The sequence below is a fragment of the Anolis carolinensis genome, chromosome 3, assembly GCF_035594765.1.
Source record: "Anolis carolinensis isolate JA03-04 chromosome 3, rAnoCar3.1.pri, whole genome shotgun sequence".
Taxonomy (NCBI): Eukaryota; Metazoa; Chordata; class Lepidosauria; order Squamata; family Dactyloidae; genus Anolis; species Anolis carolinensis.
In genome coordinates, this window is record NC_085843.1 from 105213187 (window position 1) to 105228295 (window position 15109).

The following is a 15109-nucleotide window of genomic DNA, read 5'->3' on the forward strand; positions in this document are numbered from 1 at the left end:
GTAGTCATAGTAGAGCTGGGTGTCATCCGCATATAGGTGGCACCTTACTCCAAAACTTTGTATGGGGGTTTGAACAGGAATCCCTCAGCACCACCTTCTGGAAACAGCCCTCCAGGAAGGACCGGAGCCACAGTAAGACAGTTCCTGCGAGTCCATTCCCAGTGAGATGACCCAGAAGGATACTATGGTCAGTCGTATCGAAAGCCGTTCATAGGTCATCCACCAAAGCGACCAAAGCTATCTCTGTTCCATAACCAGACCTGAAACAGATTGAAATGGATATAGATAATCTGTTTCATCTCTGGAGTTGGGAGGTCACCACACATTCCAGAATCTTGCTCAGAATGGAAGATTGGACACTGGCTGATAGTTGTCCATCCATTATAGAGGGGTTTAAGGATTATTTAAAAAAATATATATAGGCCTCACAGCTGCCTCATTTAGGCAAGTTGGAACTTTGCTTTGTTCCAAAGAGGCATTGACCCTTCACCCAATCTGCCAATCTCCCTCTGGCCTGTTTGATCAGCCAGGAGGGGCAAGGATCTAGAATACATGTGGTAGCTCTCACCTCTCCAAGGATCCTGTCCACATCCTCAGGCTGCACATATTGAAAAGTATCCAACACTGGACAAGCAGGAGCCAGCTACAGCCATATCAATAACAGCATCCAAGTCGGAACAGATCTGAGTGACTTTATCTGCAAAATTCCACACAAATTCTTCACAGTGGACTGCTGAGGGGTCAAGAGAACCAGTATATAATCTTCCTCTGACCACTTAAAATAGCTCAGCTGGACGGTTTCTTGCAAATGCACTGGTGGCAGGAAGGAACAATTTTTCTGCTGCCTCCATTGCTGTGGAGTAGACTTTCAAATATGCTCTAGCCCAGGGGTCCTCAAACTTTTAAAGCAGAGGGCCGGTCCACAATCCTTCAGACTGTGGAGGGGCCGAATTATCATTTGAAAAAAAAAACCCGAACAAATCCCTGTGCACACTGCACATGCCTTATTTGTAGTGCAAAACAACAACAACAATGAAAGAACAATACAATATTTAAAAATGAAAACAATTGTAACCAACATAAACCTATCAGGATTTCAATGGGAAGTGTGGGCCTGCTTCTGGCCAATGATATAGTCAAGTTAATTAGGATTGTTGTTATTGTTGTGTGTCTTCAAGTCATTTCAGACTTTGGGCAAGCCTAAGTCTAAAATTATTTATTTATTCATTTACTACATTTATTTATTACATTTATATCCTGCCCTTCTCACCCCGAAGGGGACTCAGAGCAGCTGTATGTACATACAATATATTATATTATTTGCATAGCACAATATTTGCATTATATATTACTATATTGAACTAGACCACTATACTGTAATATTATATGTAATATATAACGTATAATTAATATTATTATATGGTATTATTATTAGTATTATATTGTATAACATTATAATATTATAGTATTTTAATCTAATGATTTTATCTTATATTGCTGCTATAGTCCCCCCCCCACCCCACGTTTGAAGTTTACTGAATGGCATTGGTGGTTGTTTGATTTTATTACTGTTGTATAAACCTTTGTTTTAACTTCTGTTTTATTATCTTCTTGTGTTTTAAACTGTGTATATTGTTGGTGTATTTGCGCTGTTACTTTTGTAATATTGTGAGCCGCTCCGAGTCCCCACGGGGAGATGGTGGCGGGGTATAAATAAAGGTTATTATTATTATTATTATTATTATTATTATTATTATTATTATTATTATATGTATATGTATATACAATACATTATATTATTTAAAATGATATAAAAATATTATGTTATAAAACTGAGGGCAGGGGCCAGGTAAATGAGCTTGGAGGGCCGCATCCGGCCCCCGGGCCTTAGTTTGGGGACCCCTGCTCTAGCCCATGCTCAGTCAGATTCACTTTCAGTTCTTCACCGACCTTGCTCTAGTCTCTGTCTCACTTGCTTTATTGCTGCCAAATCCTTGGAAAACCAAATGGCTGGTTTGGCTCTGATCTGTGAGAGGGGACGTTCAGGAGCAATTGTGTTCACCACCCTGGCCATTTCCTCATTCCAGAGGTCAGTCAGAACCTCAACAGAATCACCTGCCAAGATGACAGGAAAATCCCCAAGAGCCATTGGGAATCCATCTGGATTCATAAGCCTCCTGAAGTAAACCATCCTAATTGGTCCCCACTTCTGCAAAGTTTTAGAAGAAGAACATTTGCAAATTTTTAGAGTCCCAGCGAGTCTATACCTGAGCAGGTAAAGATCATTCCATGACAACAATTCCGATGTAAGTTAATAATTTTTAACTGTTTTATAGTGTATTGTACAATTTTTATATATGTGTTTTATTGTAAGCCGCCCTGAGTCCCCTGCTGGGTGAGAAGGGCGGGATATAAATATTGTAATAAATAAATAAATAATAAACAGGACTATAACAAGTTCCTCCACATCACAATCACCATCATCGCACCCTGCACAGAAAACGAGGTATTAAGTGGGTCCTGCAGCATGGCTAGGACAAAACACCACCTGGGACAGACCCATAATTGCCATGGAGGCGGTGAAGTCCTGAGCCACTCCCAACAGGGCAGTCTCAGGATGGATGTTGAAATCTCCCAGCATTACTAGCCATTGAGACCCCAATGCCAACTCCAAGCCACCCCCCCCCCCCCGCTCCCAGGCTAGCTCAGGAAGGGAGACTTTTGAGAAGTAGGGTGGGTGGTACACCAACAGAATCCCTATTCTGTCCCAGTCACCCACCTTTAGATAAATACAGTCAAATGCTGTTGACTGTGGGATGGGGAACTGATCAGGGGGAAGGAATCATGATAGACCACTGCAACTGCGCCTCCTTGCTCCCCAGGCCTCACCTGCTGTTGCACAGAGAATCCTGGTGGGCAGAGCTAAGAGAGATCAACCCCACCCCATTAGTCTCGTCTAGTCAAGTTTCTGTGATACAAACAAGATTAGCATGCTCATCCAGGATCAAGTCCTGGATGGCAGTTGTTTTTCCATTTATTGACCTGCCATTCAGCAGCATCATTTTCAAATGGGGGGGGGGGGGGTATTACCTTGGTTATCCAGGCTATTAGATATAGGAGACAGTTTGGAGTTTGCCTCTCCATTCCACATCTCCTCCTGCTCTGTATTACTCCAATGGCTGCCCTATGAGTCTGGAAGCTCCCTCACTTCTTAGGAAAATGCATCCTTCCCATATGGGGCAAACTAAAAGAAGGCAAATAAAAACCTTATAAAAAATCAAGCAGGCAGATGTTAAAAGCAGGATAATAGGCTTGAGGCTTTCCAAGCATAGAGATAGGCCCTCGCCCTTGTGTCACCCTCGAAGTAGCTCCCCCAAGAAAGCTTTGATGCCTCCCCTTCTATGGTGACCCAAACCCCACAAGCATCTTCTTTTTATCCTCCAGCCTCTGGAGGCAGTAGGTGGTTCTTCTGGACCCTTGCTTGCTTGAGTTTTGCCCATCAGGGCCTGAATTTGCAAAGAACCATTTGCCAGCAGCTGGGGTCAAGGCAGTTACAAACAGATCACAAACAAATGCTGAAAGATGGCTCACAAAAGCAAACACTGCAAGCAGCTCACAGAGGCAACCTCTGTCTCTCCCTTCCAGCTCCCTCCAGCTCCTTGTTGAATTTTTTTTTAGTTCTTTGGTAGGTATGTGGCTGAGGCTCCTACAGGTGTTTTCTTTTTATCTTCCAGCCTCTGGACCCTTCTTAATGAACAGTTACTATGGAGGGGAAAAACCTCTTCTCATTCCTACTTGTATGATGATGGAACTCTTCATGTCTAGGAATTGCTTACAGTCTATGAATAGTGCAACAAAAGATGTGAGATCTTCTCAGTCAGGCAGGGGGAAATTTTATTATCCCCCTGCTGCCACCAATAATTATGTAAAAGGAGCTATCTGGCAGGGTGGTGTTTTGAGATCCCACCGCTACCACCAATAATTATGTAAGGAGACATGCACAAAAAGGGCGCAAGCAAAGGAGACACAAGGCTTTTCTGACAGGAAGGGAATTTTGATATCCCAGTTCTGTCCACAATAAATATGTGAAAGGTGGGGTAATCTCTATTTCTTAGACCCCAACCACTGCCAGCGATAAACACATACGTGCATGCATGTGCGTGTATGAGGCAATGAGGTGATGAGGGAAGAGTGATGGGATAAACCTCACAAACTCTGTGGAAAGTAGTTTTCCAGCTCGAAGTCACTATCTTTGTCTCCGTTTCACTTCTCTTATGTGTGCTTGTTACAGGATTCTCTTCTAAAATGTCTGTATATGTCTCTTCAATGTGTAAATCAGACCTGGAGCCAATATGCAGCTTCCACTTTCTCATCAGAGGCCACTCCAATATAATCTCTGTCCAACTCCCAGATTTTATAAATACTTTCCTGTAACTTGACACAAGACTTCCACATATATATAGAAACAAAGAAATGTTTATTTATAAATTCTTTGGCAAACAGAGCATATCTTGTTACAAGGTTCTTCACTTCAGTTCCACTTGGATGTTATATATATTATTTTTCACCCATTTGGTTACATAACGTTGTTACTATTTACTTTTCAGAACAGTTTAACTTAGTTTGACTTAACAACACACTTTCTTCTCTTTAAATATATATGTTTCTCCTCAGCCTTTCTGACTGGATATCTTATTTCTTAATGTCACTCTTTTCACCAACAATAACCTGACTGAAACTTAGCCTCAAAGGACTCAATTTACCTCTCAATTTCACTTAACTGAGGAACTAGACTCTAAATAGTCTATTTTAACTACAATATAACAATGGAAGCCACAAACTTAAACACAGATATCTTCCTTCTAGCTCACCCAGCTAGAAACTGAACATAGACATCTTCCTTCTAGCTCACCCAGCTAGAAACTGAACATACTTTTCAAAAATGTTCCCTCTTTTTCCTTCCAGCTAGCTCTGCCCCTTTCTTACTAGCCACTATCAAATGGATACATTTCTACTGCAGCAGCAACGTTACCATGGTGACACATCAACCAATCAGAAGTAGCCAACTACAGTATGCTCATGTCATATATCAACATCAACAAAATTAAACAAAACCTCTATTATAATTAGGCTTTTCATTACAAATAGTTCTAACACTAACTGTGGTGGAAAGTTACTGTATAAGTCTAGAAATTTTAGTCACAAATTGACCCAAAAGACCTGGGTAAATTTATTCTTAATATTAAAAAAGGAATTACTTCTGAGCAGAGTGGTAAAATGTGAGGGATACTCATAAGTCTGTCTTGAAAAAAGCACCATCTCTCCCTTGTCACTTCTAGCTTTTCTGAATCCCTGGGTGACAAAATGGCAATGGCAGTAGCCAGGGGCAGCTGGTCTCTGAAGCAGCATTGGGCTTTTCCCTCTCTGTGGAATGACCCTTGAGCTATCCAAGGGTCATACCAAAGTTTGGTACCATAACCTGCCATTGACTTATTCATGAGGTTGACTTCTACATGAGTATATATGGTAATCAGAAAAGAAGTCAGCAGCCTTCTGAAAACGCACTATGAAGGATGTCTTTTAGTTTTGATCTGGAAAAAGACATTAAATACAGCAGATGTTTGAAAGATGATGTCAAGCTGAGTGTGCAAAGCTGTCAAGCTGATACACAACAAAGGGAATACTATTTTACTGAATAGTCTAGAAGGAAGTACAACTCAGTAGTAGAGCAATTGCTTAGTGTGCAGAAGTTCCCAGGTTCAGAGTCTGGTGTGTTCAGAAAAGACTGGGAAAGAGTGCTACTTAAATTACTGGAGAACTGCTGCCATACAGAAGAGACAATGCTAAGATAATTTGCTTGCGGTCTGACTTGGCGTGAAGCATATTCCTAGGTAAATTTCATATCACACAACAAAGGTTTCAGCAAGAATAAGTATTTATCATAAAATAAATAGTTTAATCTTTACAGCTTGAGAACTCCTTAACCAAAATGCTTGTTTTGGAATTGCTTTTTAATACCAATATTTGCATATTTATATGCAAAATGAAATATCTTTATCCCAAAGTCTAAAAGCGAGATTCATTTTTGCTTCATATACACTTTGTACACGCAGCCTGCAACTAATTTTATATAGAATATTTTTAATAATTTTGTGCACGTAACAAAGTTTGTGTACATTGAACCATCAGAAAGCAGAGGCATCACTATCTGAGTCACCCATATAGGCAATTTTGCATTTTTGAGTATTCTGGATTTCTGAATTCTGGATAAAGGATCTCAGCCTGTAGTATTTTATATAAAGACTAACAGAAATATGAACTTTACTGATATTTGAAATGCCTTATTTTCCCAATATTCCTGCCACCCTTTTGTTCTTTTCTGTCTTGCCACCTTTCCACTATTTCTCCCCCCTTCTCATTGCTCTTTCCATTCTTTTAAATTAGGCTGTGTTTTAATATTTTTCTCTGCTTACCTTTGCCTTCTTATGAAACAGCAGAACCTTTCCCATTCTTTCTTCTTTTAAGTGTTTGTCAGCCCTGCAGATGGAAGCATAGTATGAAGCTTTCTAAAGCCTTCGTCCGCAGAAACAAACATGTCTGGAACCTTTTCTCTGCTGATTACACTATGTAACAAATTTTGCATTTTTTTCTGTTTCTGGTTTGAAAGTGTTATTTTCTGTTTAATTGTACGGTACTTTGAAAGTAGTTGGTATACTCCAAAAACTTTGGGGAGATTTTGGCACCACAAAGTATGTTGAATTAGTTGAGACTCTATAAGGTATTCATTGCAAAACTACAGCAAAATGTTTCAGAGATGGAGCCCGATGCTGGTCATCACATCTGGCTGAGGCCCTGTGACGTCTGGCTGAGGCCCTGCCCCCAATTGGGGTGGAAGCATCCTAGGATGCTGAATTTGGTGAGTATGATGAGGCCGTTGAATTGGACAAATGTTGTTTTTACAGGACATTCTGCAGCACATTTTGCTATGGTTTTTCAATGAATATATGATGGAGTTTCAACTAATTCAACACAGTTTGTGTTAGCCAAAAAAAATGAAGTTTCTGGAGTATAACAACTACTTTCAAAGTAAGTACCAGTACAGATCCCAGAAGGGTGATGTTTTCCACGTGTGATGGGGAAAGCATTGCTGAGAGGAAGCTGCACATTGGGTGATGGATCCACCCTGCTGCCCCTCTCTTTCTTCTGCAAAGCCAGGTGAAGTGGGACTACTCACCTGGCCTTTATGACAAGGTCGTAAGACACTTTTTCCATGTTTTTATGATAGAACCAATTAGGAAATGACATTTATAATGCAGGAACAAAAATTGTGTTACATAGTGTTACAGAAGGTTAGGGAAGTCTGCAACCTAGTGAATGAGAATAGTATTGCGAGCTAATGACAATTTTAAATTAGTGAAGAATTATTAAGACCTCTCAGAAACAAATAACTCAATTCATATGTTCTTTTGCTACCCATTGAGTATACCCTCTTATCCTTAAGATCTCTGGACATTTTAGGTACCTCGATTCTCTTTATTCCCTAAGAAAGGAACCATAAGGCTATTTTTCCCTGTTATTGGGTGGCATTTGGTAGCATTGGTCCATTCCAGCTTTATTCATCTGGGTATATTGTAAGGATCAGCATCAGATGGAGGATTGTTATTTTAAACCAGTCATCTCCCATGCCACAAGATTAATCCAAGGAGATCCTATCTTTTGGATTTTGTACCTGTTGTGCCAAGCAGATCCTGTTGATGTACTGACCACTTTGCTGTTTTATTGTTGAAATTTTAGGACAGCAGCACTAGGAAACTTCAACACTCATGTGAAGGGTGCTTTCAGGAGATCAGCTCAGGGAGTACCTGAATACCATGACAGCCATGCCTATCTCACCTATGAGTAGCCCAATACATTTTCCGGATGCACCTTTCACCTGATGCTTTCCATGAAGCATGAGGCTGGGGGTCTAGAATTGTGGGAATTATTCATTATTACATTTAGGCCACTGTAAGTAACACGTGAAACACTTCGTGTAATTCCTGGTGCAGTTAAGATTGTCATTGGTTATTATTCTCTATAGAGGTAATGGTGAAAGGTCTTACCATAAAAGCATTATGGAATTTGAAGAACTCCTGACTGCTCTTTAGTAGTTTCTCACTGATAAAGCAGGGAGTTGTGGGCTTGCTATAGAATCATACAATGGAATGAACTACTGACACCATTGTTCCCAAGCATCCTCTTTGATACTATAGAATTCTGCTTTAAATGAATTAATTTCATTTAATACAGTATAAGAATGTAAATGAAATTTCTAGGTGGAGCAAGTAATCTGTCTCTTGAGAGCTGCCTGAGGAGATTAGTTGAATGGTTCCAAGGAGTAATTCATGCTTCTTTAAATCAGGGCTTTTAAAACTTTTTCTACTCACAGCCCCATTCCTTTGGAGAAATTTTCATGTGACCCCAGATACAGTATATATAATATATGCAATAGGTATAAAATCAAACAATTACTGGAAAAAATTAACATTTGCAAGACTTGTTGTACAGGCTGATTTTCCTTTTTGTGGAGTAAAGGTGAAGCGTTTTCTGCAGAGTCCACTGTAAACACTACATATTGTTGCTGATAGATTTGTGGAAATGGATAGCATTCAGAAAACTTTTACTGTTGCCAATTTTTAATGATTCCAACGTTAAGCTGACGTTGGAATCATTTCATTAATATTATCCTTTGATTGGGACCCACAATTTACCTGAAAATTAGTGACTTACAATTAAAAAACCGCTGTAAAATTATAATTTGATACCTGTGGCCATGCTGTGCTGATGAAGCAGTTTTGTGAACCCGCGTGTAAGGGGGCATAGGGATAATTTTGTTCAACTCATACTTGAGAGTCATTTCAGAAGGGAATGGTGGGAAAGTTCAGTTTGACTCAATAAGAATTTCCTTGGTACAGTCATTTTGGAATAAGTGACATCAATATAGTCAATTAAAAGTCATTTTAAAAGCACATCAATTAAATCACACCAATGATAAAGTGTTGTTGAACACCAATAAGCAAAGTGATGAAGGGCATTTTATAAATATGCTGACACAGCTAGACTACCTTAGCTGTAGGGCTTGGCACTGTGAATGGCAAACTGTGCTTAAGAAATAAGATAAAAAGTACAAGTCTAATTTCATGTGTTAAACTCTCCAGCCTCCTTCTTTCACTACTCTTCCTATTGCTATGCCTTTCTCCTCCTACACCACCAGCAACATATTCTGACAGGAATGTGTATATAATTTCGACAAAGATCATGAACATAAAGATAAACATGTGAAACATACACAAATATAAAGAGATGCATGCTTTAATCCAGTTCATGTCAGAGATTAAAAGATGTATTTATATTGCCTTGTCATTTAAGAATTATCACTGGAGGACTCCTTCGAAGTGTCTATCCCAATGGAAATACTGCAATTCATGGATAGTACAGTCCATGATCTGCAGGTACATCACCCAACAAGCCTGCTGAAAATAAAACTTTCATAATATTCAGATAGAAGCTCTGTGAAATCACGAAAGCTGTAGTTCAGAAAAGTAAATCTTCCATTTTCCTTTGTGATGTAGATAGATAGATATATTGAATCTACAGACCCTGATTAACAAATGATGACTCCTTTACACATCATTAACTACAAAAGGATCAAGTTATTATCAAGGACATTTTTTTCTGAATAAACCAGACTTCCTTTCAAATTTGTTTGTTTCCTCACCTTTCACATTATGTTCCCTGATTTGAAAAAAATGTGGAATTATCCCTCCCCCCCCCAAAAAAAAGAGAGAGTATGTTTTCAACCAAAGTTATGGTGTTGAATTCTTACAAAACGGCAAGAATTACACCTCAAAATGGATTTGCTATTTAAGCTTTAGCTAAATGCAAAGTAAGAACAACAACATTTCCTTAAAACTGTCTACAGTATATAATCAACACAAATGAGACTATTCAATGAAATGATATTGTATTGTATTGAAGAATTCAGCTATTTTAATGTAGTGTATTGCACGGGCACGAGATTTTACTTCTGTTCTCTAGAAACCTAAACTCAACTGAATAGAGTTGAGTTTATTTACTATAAAAATAAAATAGTAGTTTTAACTATTCTAATAAAAAGCAGTATTTTTGAATGATAAAGAAACATTGAGAGTATTTAATTATGGATATTCTGAAAATAGCTGCACTTGTTCAGTCAAGTTTTGGAACTCAGAAGGCAGGATTATTATAATTCTAATTTCTAAAACAAATAAACCTAATACGCATGGAAACATGAAAACCTTAGTGCAATGCATTACATTTCATAATACATTATTGAAAAAGCACTAATATGTCAAAAAGAACCAGAGGAAAAAGCATGAAAGTCATAAAAACAGATAGAAGCTGATCAAAACAATTTTTCACATATTTGTCCTATTTGAGAACTAGTCACAGACTAGCAGGACCAGATACATAAAGGTGGGTTAAATAAGGGGCAGTTTATTCGATATACAACCCAGTTAATGATGAGGATGAAGAATGGAGCTTTCTCAGTGTTCACACTAATTCTGCAAAATGTTCTTCAACAATTTTTCAGCCATGTCATTTTACACTTAAAAATTCAAGTTTCCTTACCACTATGCCATTATTCCTCTATTATCTTTAATGTACATTGAGAGATGGATATGTTTTGACATAGGTCTAGTGTATTCATTTTGGGTCCTATTATTGGACTATTTTGTTGCATTTTAGGCAGAGTTCTCCATACCAAAGTTCAGAGCAAATCTACAATGATCCTATATTCTTGGAGCCTTAGGTTTGTTGCTATTTGTTAACTGATTTTGTTTTTCTTTTATAAGCATGTGTGCTGGTACACAAAGTCTCTCATTTGAACATGTGGCCTGATCCACTGAGTTCAATTAACTAGTGTGTTTGTTGCTGCAGTCAGCATGATTTTGAACTCAAAATCATATATGAAGGAAATATAAAGCTTGTTCTATTAATGAGCATATACTTCTTTGCAGGTTTTTCACTGCTTGTAATGTTGTTTTGTATGTTTATTTTTAGGGATCCCAATCAGCCTGTTCCTCAGGACACAAAGTTTATCCATACAAAACCCAACCGTTTTGAAGAAGTAGCCTGGTCTAAATATAATCCAAAAGACCAACTTTATCTACACATTGGCTTAAAGCCCAGAGTTCGGGATCACTATCGAGCAACAAAAGTCGCTTTCTGGCTAGAACTTGTACCCCATTTACATAACTTGAATGAAATATTTCAGTACGTCTCCACAACAACCAAGGTGCCACCACCAGATTTGACATCATTTCCTTATGTCACCAGACGTTCTCCTGGCAAGTTCACCACCAAGCGTCCATTAATGACACCAAGCAACAATCCAAAGCATTCAAAAGATACACAGAAGACATCCCCAGAGGATACAAGTGTTCTGATTGAAAACAAGAGAGATTATTCCACTGAGTTGAGTGTTACCATTGCTGTGGGTGCGTCATTATTATTCCTCAACATTTTAGCATTTGCGGCTTTATATTATAAGAAGGACAAGCGTCGCCATGAGACACACAGGCGCCCCAGTCCTCAACGGAATACAACTAATGATATCGCCCATATACAGAATGAAGAGATTATGTCCCTGCAGATGAAACAGCTGGAGCACGATCATGAATGTGAATCCTTACAGGCCCATGACACACTGAGACTCACCTGCCCACCTGATTATACCCTTACTCTTCGAAGATCTCCAGATGATATCCCACTCATGACACCCAACACCATAACCATGATTCCAAATACATTAACAGGTATGCAGCCTTTGCATACTTTCAACACTTTCAGCGGAGGACAAAACAGTACTAATTTGCCCCATGGACATTCCACCACTAGAGTATAGCTCTGCCATTTGTCCCACCCCATGCCACCTCGAAGATTAAAAATAAGAGAAAAAAATAAAAGAAACTTTTAAAAAAATTAAACGTTCATAATCTCCACCATGCAGACCTGTCAGAAAACAAAGGTGAAAGAAAAAGGCAGACATCATTTTATTACAGCTCCTTCCCATAGGAACTCTGATATTCTAAAAAAATAAAAAAGATCACCTTCTCAAACCCTGTGAAATGTGAAATGTGTACATTGCTATCAGGAGACCGCTTTAATATCTCAACCACTTTAATTGAAAGTTAAAAGTTGAGGCCTGAAGAAAGTCATATAGAAAAGGATATGTATTGAGTATAACTAACAGAAGCAGAAGCTCTAGAACACAGAGCCAGTGACTGTACAGTTTTTTAATAAATAAAATTTTAAAAAATGTTCTATATGTGCCATACCGAGGATGGCCCTTGTTATACAAAAGACATCACCATGGGCTTTTACCCATCATAAGAAGCTGTAATCCAGAATGGGGAAATAAGATTTTATTATTAAGACAAAATAGGACTGACTATGCAGTAAATCCGTATAGTTCTGTGCAAAGAGATGACTTGCCAGCTGAACTATATTTAAGAAACTTTGTAAAAACAAAAATTGTACATAGCCGTGGGTTTAAAAAAAGAAGCTTTTGTTGATGTTTTCAGTTGAAAAGAGCTTTTAGAAAGATTGTGCTTTCAGTTGTGATCTATGTGTATAAACATTAGTCATATCACCTCTGTTTCCTCCCAGGCCAAAAGGAGGACTTTCTTTTTAATTACTAGTGGTAAACCAAGACATGAGGTTTTTTCCTAAAGTTTCATTTCTAGAAGGATATGGTGTCTCATAAAGAGGAGACAGGTGACTATGTGGCCTGCCAGATTTTCCTTTACAGGTTGCACACGTGCATGATCAGGCATTCATAGATAGGAAACAGTTGGGTTTGTTTACTTGTGGAAAAAATAATCTTTTTTCTTTTCTTTCCAATTTTTGTGTTAGCCTTCATTATATTGCAACACAGAGACCGAATGGAAGAATGACAAACAAACAAGAAAGCTTGGTAAATTGGGGCCTCTTTATTCATTTTTGGTATCTGATGTGCCATAAAACATTGCTTCCCAATTATTTTATACCACAATGCATTTAAAGAAAGACTGCCTTTTCAGCCAGTCTTTTTTCTGAAGAAGATTAGTTTCTGCCTATATCAGCAGTTTACAGAAGAACATTGAAAAGAGGAAACATGCAAGTTGGCTAAGACAGCCAAGGCATAATTATATTTGCTGTGGTTTCAATAAAGTAAAAGGGAAGAACTCTGGGTGGATCTAAGTTTTTTATTTTTAACCAAGACCACTATTTGCTGGTCAATTTTATTGCACCATAAAAGGGATGATACCATGGAGAGATAGGGGAAAAACCATATCAAACATATAATTGATGAGTTGCCTTGAAGAAACTGGATTATTACACTATCCAAAAACATTATACACTTTTTTGTTTCCTAGTAACCCCTCAACTTTCCTTGATTCCCCATTCCATGAGACTTTGGGATGAAATGGAGCTGGCCCAACAAGATATTTGGCACCTCTGTGTAAAGTTTGAAAGCAGCCCAACTGTTAGAAAGGCTGAATTGAATTATTAATAAGCAAATAATACTTTGTATTTTGTTGTTATAAAAACTAAAGTTTAAGATGGTAACCAAAGATATTTGAACGGAGTTGCTCTGCACCAGATCATATCTTTCCCAGGATGTATATTGTATTTTTTATTTCCCTGTATTAAGAATGGCACAACATTAGTGTGTTATCATCTCCAGAGATTAATATCTGACACTGGATGCCTGATGCCTTTAGAATAGACAACTTGTGACATTCTAACTTATAGGATATCTTCATATCTCACTGGTTGTTTAATACGCACAGCTTCATGCTGTCTCTGGCAGAGAAAGCACCAGCAAAAACTGAAATGGTGACCGGTGCTACATCAGCAAGTGAAATGAATAGGTGCTTCCCTTTTGATTCCATGACAGAATTTAAATGAGCTAAGAGTTCCAATTTTTGCCCAATAGGAAATGGCTAAAAGACAAAAAGCCTTCCCCTATCTTTTCACTATAATAGTAATTGTAATGAAAGTTGAATCTATTCTGTTCCATCATCACAACCAGCACATTGCCTCCACTAAGACACAACAATTCTTCATGATGAGGGGCAGGGGTTAAGAAAAGAAATGTGATGCCATCTAAATCAGTTGGGTAAGTTTGTTATGTGAATTACGGTATTCATTTAGCACTTCCAGTTGTCTACTGCTAGCAATATGTACAGTACTGTGTCAGGCTTGTGACATTTGGGTAAAAATGTTTCTGTAAGTGAATGATCTTAGCTTTTAAAGAAATCAATGACAATGATGTCACTTTAATAATTTAATACGTCTGGACAGATGTATGATTTATAAATGGAAATTTTTAGGCTCTTCATAGGATTCTATAATAATAACAACAAAGAAAAGAAAAAAGAACTTTCCCAGAAAAAAGAACTTTCTTCTTGACCTTAAGAGGCACGCAGGGTTTCTTTTGTTATTGTTTCTGCATTTTATTTTATTTTTGGTTTTGCCTTAAGTAAGGACAGAAGATATATATGGCTGGACACATATGTATAAACTTTTCAGCAGCATTTTTAATAATAAAATATCACAGTATTTTCTAATGCTTTGTGCAAAGAATTATGTGTTTATCATTTTTTTGTAAAAAATAAAAAAGGAGGGGGGGAATCATTTTGAAATCTATGAAATCTGCATTAAACTCTAATACCTACTGAAAGGCCTGGCATATAATGCAAAATGTTACACTGATATATTGGATATGGGTTAATTTGTAATGAACATTGCCAAAGTTATGAAATGGCAGACACTGAAGCTCAGAAGTGCTGATCATCAATTGTTATTCCTAATTATTACTTATATATTCTATATTTTTTCCTAAATCATGGTTTGTGTCACATAACTCCAGAAGACAGGATCAGATTTCAAAATGATCCTAATAGGTGACCCAAAACTTTCAAAATGAATTTCAACAAGGAGAAATATAAGATGCAGAAAAAATAAAGTGCAAAGATATAGGATGGGTGACACCAGGATCGACAATAGCACCTGTGAAAAAGTTCTTTGAGCCTTAGCGGAT

At 37.9% G+C, this 15109-nt stretch overlaps 1 protein-coding gene across 7 annotated transcripts in view; it reads left to right on the top strand.

The window, feature by feature from the left end:
- Nucleotides 1-15109, top strand: part of nlgn4x (neuroligin 4 X-linked) — a 307442-nt gene that overhangs the window by 259555 nt on the left and 32778 nt on the right. For 4 of the 7 annotated variants that reach the window (XM_008107131.3, XM_008107132.3, XM_008107135.3 and 1 more), the window contains one exon: nucleotides 11083-14636. The exons of 2 other annotated variants lie outside the window; for them this stretch is intronic. In XM_008107131.3, coding sequence (XP_008105338.1) covers nucleotides 11083-11926 — 844 coding nt within the window. In that variant the 3' untranslated portion in view covers nucleotides 11927-14636. 7 annotated transcript variants of the gene reach the window in all.